Source organism: Gavialis gangeticus, unplaced genomic scaffold (assembly GCF_001723915.1).
Source record: "Gavialis gangeticus isolate Ggan-Ray unplaced genomic scaffold, GavGan_comp1, whole genome shotgun sequence".
Classification (NCBI taxonomy): domain Eukaryota; kingdom Metazoa; phylum Chordata; order Crocodylia; family Gavialidae; genus Gavialis; species Gavialis gangeticus.
The window spans coordinates 62,388,544-62,396,519 of record NW_017729022.1 but is presented as its reverse complement, the minus strand read 5'-3'; the positions used below and the strand labels follow the sequence as shown (position 1 = coordinate 62,396,519).

At 47.7% G+C, this 7,976-nt stretch overlaps 1 protein-coding gene across 2 annotated transcripts in view; it reads right to left on the bottom strand.

Annotated features, from left to right (window-relative positions):
• The window catches only part of CBX7 (chromobox 7), a 23,318-nt gene extending 15,348 nt beyond the window's left edge, over positions 1-7,970 (bottom strand). For both annotated transcript variants that reach the window (XM_019515173.1, XM_019515174.1), the window contains exons 1-3: positions 7,827-7,970; positions 5,472-5,515; positions 691-756 (exon numbers count right to left, since the gene is read on the bottom strand). In XM_019515173.1, the coding sequence (XP_019370718.1) occupies positions 691-756; positions 5,472-5,515; positions 7,827-7,895 (179 nt within the window). In that variant the 5' untranslated portion in view covers positions 7,896-7,970. The remainder of the gene's footprint in view (positions 1-690; positions 757-5,471; positions 5,516-7,826) is intronic.
• Between the last annotated feature and the right edge of the window lie 6 nt (positions 7,971-7,976).

Below are 7,976 nucleotides of genomic sequence, written 5' to 3'. Positions count from 1 at the left end.
GGGAAAAAGGGAAAAAAAAAAAAAAAAAAAAAAACATATGAGAAGACAACAAACCAAACACCAAGCACCACCAAACGTCACTGGCCTGCACCATAAATGAGAACAAAAGTCCCTGCCTTGCAGGAGTGAAAATCTTATTATGTGGGAAACTTTACAGCTTAGCTGTTTGACTTTGGGGTGTGAAGTTCGTCACCTCTCTGTGATCTGTTTAAACCAGGGGTAGGCAAAATGCAGCCCAGGGGCTGGAAGTGGCCCGCCAGGCCATTCTATCTGGCCTGCGGGGCCCCTAAATAATTTACAAAATTATTATTTATCTGCCCCTTGCTGCCTGTCATGCGGCCCTCAATGGCTTGCCAAAACTCAGTAAGTGGCCCTCTGCCGAAAATAACTGCCCACCCCTGGTTTAAACCAACCTAGTGCTGGCTTAGGGCTTGGTGCCAAAAGCTGTGGGGGGACCAGGTATTGATATCAGAGACCTGTCTCAGCAAGGTCCCCTGTGGCATTATCCAAGGGCTGAGACTGAGGTGGACCATGGTCATGGTGAGGTTGGAGGCACACTTGCAGGACAGTAGATATGTTAGGAGCCATGCTGCCCGTGTTACATCTGTTCTGTCAGCCACAAAAAGTTCTGGGTCTAAGTTTACTAGGTTTGTCTCTAGAAAAGGGAAGGAACATTGCATAGCCTCTTACTTCTCTTCATAAGCCACCACAAGGCGAGGGTCCAAGATGTGTTCCTCTGGCTCCCATGTGCTGTATCTGGAGAAACACGAGGAAGGAATATAGAAAACACAAAAACAAATACATGCACCCAACTTCAATAAAATACTTTCTCTCCTGGGGCCACTACCAGTACTGGCCAGGCTCCCTGGAACCTACCTCTCACGGTCACTCTTCAGCACATGAATGGGGCCTGCTGTACCACAGTTACTGCCTGAAGACTCCCCATCATCTGTTTTCTCTTGTACCCCTGCCAGACATTCCTTAAGTTGATCAAAACCCTGGGCTGTCAGCTTGTCACAGCAGATAAGGGAGGGCTTCCTCCACAGGGCCCCTCTTTTAACCGTTAGCAAGTCAGCTAAAGCACTCAGCACAGAGTATCACAAGCTGCCTTCACCACCAAAGGTTTAGCAAGCCTGCTTTGCAGTACTCCTGCCAATGCAGGACACAAACCCAGGTTCCAGAGCACGGTGAAACACTAAACTCTGTGCCAACAGGCCTTGCTTGCAAGGAAACAGGAAGCTGATGCACTCTTCATTGCAAGTGCCTTCACTGGTATTATTAATTTCCTTTGATCACTGAAGCCGAGGGGCTGCATTGAAGTACCACATATTCTCAAACAAAACCAGCACCTTTTTCTTTTTCCAGACCAGTGCCTGGAAACTGAAGTGCACACTATGTGCAAGAAATACAGTAGAAACAGTTTCTGTCATTTTCTGGGCAAGGGCTAAAGTAAAACGTGCATGTGACCCACATGCAGCAGAAGAGTGAGCAGACCTGGCTCCCTTGCTACTGCTACTCAGTTACTTGCTACAAGGAAAAAAAAAAAAAAAAACCTTTTTCCTCTTCATTCTGTCTCTAAAAAACAAGGTGTGTACCTTATTCCAGGGCACGTGATATGCAAGAAAAAACAGTACTTAGGTTGCTTTTTCCAGCTCTTGTTCTAAGACACCTCAATCTGAGGCCTAAAGCAAATGACCCTTCAGACCTTTCAGCCATTTTTTATCCCTCTTCATTTATCCTCCTGCTACCAGAAGTGTTTCCTCTACCAGCTTTTACAATCAACTGTAAATTGGGGAAAGGGTATGCATGTAGCTGTAAGGGGCAGGGCAGCTATCTAACATAAGCCAGATACTACGGCACAGGCCTAGAAGCAGCACTTCTGTGCTCAGTATCAAGAAGCCAGCCTCACAGTGTGAGAAGGCTGTAGGCAAGGGAGGGAGGGAGGTGTGAGTATGAGAGTGAGGGAGGGAGAGAGAGAGAGAGGGAGAGAGAGAGATCAAAGAAGAGAAACTACAACCATGGGACAGAGAGTCTATGAAAGCTGCTTGCTAGAAAATGCTGCAGCACAGAAACACTAAATGCAAGAGAAAGGGCAATTCTGGAAGGCTCATTACTCAGAGGACAAGCGCAACTGGGGAAGAGAGATGGCGTGCATCTGGAATGCCGATCCGAGCAGGGAGGAGGACAGCTTTATTAGGACAAAATGTTCTAGAAAGATCCACGCCCTGAACGCAAAATGTCTGCAGTCCACACAAGGGGGCCCACACTCTCTCTCTGCTGGGGAAGAGAGAAGCAGGACCACAGGGTGCATTTAGGGCAGGGCTGTCTAACTTCAGAGAGTGTGGGGGGCCTGCGGGAGGTTGGGGGTTCTGGGATGCACACCATGCGTGCTGCAGGGACTGTATCGGCTCTCCAGGACCGCTGCTGCATGCAGCCTTCCTGGGAGGCAAGCAGCATGAGCACCCCCTTCTGCCACCACCATGTCAGCAATCCCCCTCCCTCCTTCCCATTGCTGCTGTGTAAGCACCCCAGCCCCCTGCCCAAGACCCCCAGACAGTGCTGGTCGTGGGAGCAGGGAGCTCTCTGGGCCTCCCGCCAAGCTGTCCTGCCCCAGAAGCTCTGGCTGCCGCCACCACAGCAACAGGAGCAATGGGGGGCAGTGGTGGCTGAGCAGGAACCTGTGCACATTAACTCCTTGCAGACTGGATGTGGCCCACAGGCCACCAGGTGGACTGCTTTGATTTAGGTGATTGTGTTGGTACAAGCATCTCTAGGGCAGGGTGGAAAGTGCTGGAGAATGGCTTGTGTTTCCTGGAGGAAGAGCTACAAGCTGTGCGCCTGCACGGAGGGTGGGGGAGGTTTCAGAGTACTCACTCAGGTAGAAAAGAGGGACTCAACTATAGATTTCTGAGAACAGTTCCAGAAACCTGGGCACAGATTTATCAGAGAGATGGAAAACTACTGAACCCAAACCCTGTAAGGCAAGCTGTGCCTCCCAGAGACTGTGGACTCTGCACAGGGTTAACAATGTTTACCCCTCTATTCCCTTTCCCCTCACCCTAATTATATCTCTCGTATCTTTTCGACCAAGCCTCCAGTCCCCTAAGTGCCTGTGAGCTGCCAAAGTCAAGATGCTATTTGACCTGAGGAAGGTTTTCTTCTCTCCCTCTCTCCCAGATGCAGAGATTTTGGCATTTATTCCCAGAATGGGGGGAGGGGAAAGAGTTAGAGGATTCCTTTTCTGGGAGCAGGGGGATTTATTACAAAACACTGGTGGGTGTTTCCTTTTGCCACTGCAGTGAAGCAGGACGCTTAAGCTGCAGAGGAAAACACTGCATATAAAAAAAAAAAAAAAAAAAACATGGCTCAATTTGCCACACACACACACAGATACGCGCACGCACACACACAGAGTCCAGGCTGCAGCAGAACCCCAGAGCGCAGGCGCTCAGGCAAACACAGATCATATGATCTTCCTTCCCCCTCTACCTCCCCTCCTACTTCCAACCCAAGTTGTAAACAAGCTTGTAGCTGACTCAGATCTGTAACTCTTCAGTTCCCCAATTCCAGCACTGCAAAAGACTGATCTGACCGGTGCAACACAGGATAATTTTAGAGGGGCAGGTAAAAATACAGGATGGGAGAGAAGGGGGGGGAGGGGAAGCAGTACTTGCACAGATCCCCTGCCACCTTCCATCAAATCATGATAGGAATAACTGAGACCGAAATCAGCTAGAGCCTGCACAAAGAGGTAAAGAGAAAACCAAGGTGAAGGAATGATATGCTGAAAGGTGAAAAAGTAAACCTATGTACACTGCACTCCTCTCTAGACGTCTGTATATGGCATTCAAGGGCACAGAGCAATAATAGGAAGGAACAGAATGTATACATCAAAAGCAATTAGGAATGAAGCACTGCTAGATAGGAAAGCAATAGGTTTCAAAAAGAAATGAGGTTAATCAATGTTTTATTTGGAAGCATTATGGTAGCAAAGTAAGTGATCCCTCTTGCCTCTCAAACCCATGAAGCTGTGGATTCAAATTCCCAATGCTAGCATTTTGGTTCACTGGGAATTTCAAGGGGTATAGGGAGTAAAAGAAACAAAACAGGAGACAACACTGTCTTTAAGAAGAAATATTTTACATCAAGCTTCAGTCTTGCTGACTACTGACCACGTAAAAAAAATAAAATAGCTGTCAAAAGGACACAGCAACACAGCAGAAAGGTACTACTGCACCAAAAAGCACTATTGGCTAAAGACAAGTGTTCTGACCCAAACAGAGGGTTGTGCTTTCAATGGTGCAGAGTAACTGCCAATCTATAACCCTGAAAGCCTGAATACACAAAGATGAAACTAAGTCTGAAACCAGCAGGCCCAGAGGAATGATTGGTATTCCCTTCCCTAGGGTGAAGCAGATTGCAGAATTTTGTGGTGAGAAAAAATCTCCCCTTCCAACTCCAGGCAGAGACCATATATGTGCACACATTTATGCATGCACCATGGTAAGGCACCCAGGGCCATGTTTAAACTTCTTTTGGAACAGGGAGCCCTAACCTTGTCATTCTGCAAGGTTGGTGCAGTGATAACAAACCTCAGTCTTTACGTCTATCTATATGTGCCCATGCAGCATGCTTACATGTAGATGATCCTATTAGACACACAGCTGACACATTACTTGTACCACAATCTTTTACATCTCAAAGCACTTTACAGACTGTGGACATAGGGGACAGTCCCACCATAGTGAAATGCAGCCACTTCTGGGGAAGAATAGAGCAGATACAAAAAAGCACACAGGAGCATTAAAAAAAACAAAACAAACCATTTATGGGACAAAAGGAAAATTCTCAGACCCATGGGAAAAACAGAGCAGAAACCTTGAACAGGCAACACTGATTCTCTCAACTTGATAATGACCAGTAAATATGAATGGGTAGCTCCTCTCTTGTGAAGTGACAGGGAATCCTTAAGCATAAAAGGCAAGGTTCCCTGTTTGTCTCATCTGAAATATAGCACTTCTAGAAAAAAAAAAAAAAAAAATCACTTCTAAAAATATACTGGGGTCTTCTTAGAATTTCCCCAGAAGGAAAAAGTTCCAGGTCCTGAATGCAACAGCTGTTTAAAAACAAAACAAAAACATCACACACATACACATTCAGCCCCTGTACTTTCCCCTGAAGCTCTCTTCTCTGAAACAGATGGAGACAATCTAAAAAACTACTGAGCTGAATGTTTAAGAGGGGAAAGGATACATGTAAAATACAACTAGACCACTAAGGGATATGGGCCCATATTTCAACCTCAGTCTTGCAGTCAGTCTGGATGACATGTATGGAGGGTAGGCTTGGGACTCGAGTCTTTTTTAATTTTAATTTTTGGGGTGAGGCAAAAGAGAATGTGTTACAAAATATTGTTAAAGCCACTGATGACAAGTAAGGAAAAAAAAAAAGAACAAGAGATTAAAACTTACTTTGGGGGCCATCCTTTCCACTTCACAAGGTATTCTACTTTACCCTAGAAAAAGGAAAAGAAAAAAAAAAAAAGGTGAGCTTTGCAACCATATGGGTGCTGCAGTAAGAGATATTAACAGAAACCCTTTTGGCTTTCCCTACAGACAATACACTTGAAAAAGCTTATTCCCCATCATTACATTTCAAATGAAGTCTCTTCCTGGTTAAAATGAATAATTCAGGGGTTTCTACAGTCAAGCCCTCTCTAATAACTCTGCTATCAACCATGGAGCACAGCTCTGCAGGTGCTTTCTACTAAGTAACTACCATATTGACAGGCAGAGCCCCAACCCCTCTCCAAGTACTGACTGCTCTAGCACCTATGAGCAGCCCTACAACCACAAATCATCAAGCATAAACCAAAGAGGAAGGCACATGTCAGGAGTGCAGGGGGGTAGTTCCCTGCTGCCATTAGAAATACTTTTGGGCTTCTAAAATCTTGCATCTCTTAAGCATGCTCCTTCCCAGCTGCTATATGCTCCACTCACACTCAGCTCTGCTCACAGCCCCTCAGCCTTTTAACCTAAACAAATAGAAATTCAAAAATAAATCTAAAGTTATCAAATGACTTGGTCACTACGTAGGGCTGAGAAAAATAGGAAGAAATGGGGGTGTCTGGAAGCCAGCTGAAGTTCTCTAATGTGTTCTTGTATAACACGTGATCACTGTGCCATGCTTTGGGAAATGTTAAAACAAGTATACATGATCTCATAGTATACATTCACACATAGGTGCCAAAATGGCCAAGACATGGAAGATGTATTATTTAAGAGGCACACAGAGCTTTAACTTCCAGCATGGCTAAAGCATGTGTGGGCATCACACAATTGGTTTTATTTTCCTGAATGGGAGCTCAGTTTTCAAATATTTGAAAACACAGCCTTATAAGGTGCTTCCCATTAGAAGATCTCTAGACCCTTCATGTTTAAGGATTAATCCTTGCAGCAAGCCATGAAGGTAGCCAATATCCTGGCCTTTGCAGCTGGAGAAACTGAGTCACTAACATCAAAACCCAAATTTGCAGAAGCATCTGATTTTGGATGCTAATTCAGATGTTCAGGGGTGCTGCATGCCAAGACCTCCCATTCAAACACTGTTGCTTCTCAGCTCCCCTAGAAAAGTCTTAGTACCCTCAGATAGAGCACCCAAAAACAGTCCCCGAAATTAGTGGCCATTAACAGTGAAAGATGCTAGGAGGGTGCATGTGGGGGCAGGAGGAGGGGAGGGGAGGGCTACTGAACTTGCCCTGTGCCAGACATGGGAAGCCAGCTCTTCCATTTCTCACTTCCTTTAAGCATAAGGCAATGCTTTCCTACACAATAAACCCTCCTGCATCAGGACCTCAATGCAAAATTAGTAAGAGTTGACCCATGCTTTCCTCCATCACCCCACCAACCACACCAGTGTACATGTGCACCTACCAGCACACTCAAACCCCAATGACTGGGAAGCTGTGCAAAAATGACTGGCTTACAGCAAGAGAAGTGAGCCACACTCCTGTTCCAGCAGAGCCTCTCACCTCCACACCCACCCATTTCCACACCAAAGGCAAAAGCCCCTCCATACCAATTTAAGACCCTGAGTGAACTGAAGAGAAACAACATAAGGGGATTTCTTTCCACAGGAAAGAAGGGAAGGACCAGAGAGGGGAGGCTGCCTGGTCTCCAACACGAAGGGACTTCTTTAAGGGAAGGTGCTGAGGGATCAACATGATCTCCTTTTGGGAGGCGGATGTGGGAGTCTCCCCCTCTCCTGGGCCTCTCTTTGCCCTGCTCAGGGCTTGATAAGGAGATTATTAAGGTCCCGCCTTCCCCCTGCAAAGGGCAGCACTCAAAGATGGGAGTGCTCTCCCTGAATACTGGGAGGCAGAGGAGGGGGTGGGGGAAAGCATCAATGGGGTGACCCTCACTATAGGCCCCCCTTGCTTAAACCTGGCAGAAGGAGAAGTGGCCGACAACCGTGCCCTGCAGCTGGACCAGATCCCCCCCCCTCGCGCCCCCTGCCTGCAGCGCTGTGCTAGTACCCACCACGCCCCCCTGCCTGCCTGCAGCCCAGGACCTGGGGGGTGTGTATGTATATGCATGCATATATGCACGTATGTGTGTAGATATATGCATGTATGCGTGTATGCGTATGTGTGTGCTGGGAGAGGTATATAACAGGATCCCCGCCCTGCCCGGTGCTGGGAGCGGTGGGGTGGGCTGGCAGGACATCCAGACACCGGGGGTAACACAGGAGGGCAGGTGGGGGGGTGACAGGGGTCTGCCTCCCCGCCGGTGGCGTGCAGAAGAGGCAGAGGGGCAGGGACGCCTCACCTTCCTGACGCGCTTCTTCCTGATGCTCTCCACTGCGAACACCTGCTCCCCGATCGCGGACAGCTCCATGCGGGGCGGTGGCAGCGGCTCCCCGTCGCGCTGGAGGGCGGGCGGCGGCGGTGCCTGCGGCGGCGGGTCGCTGCCTCCCGC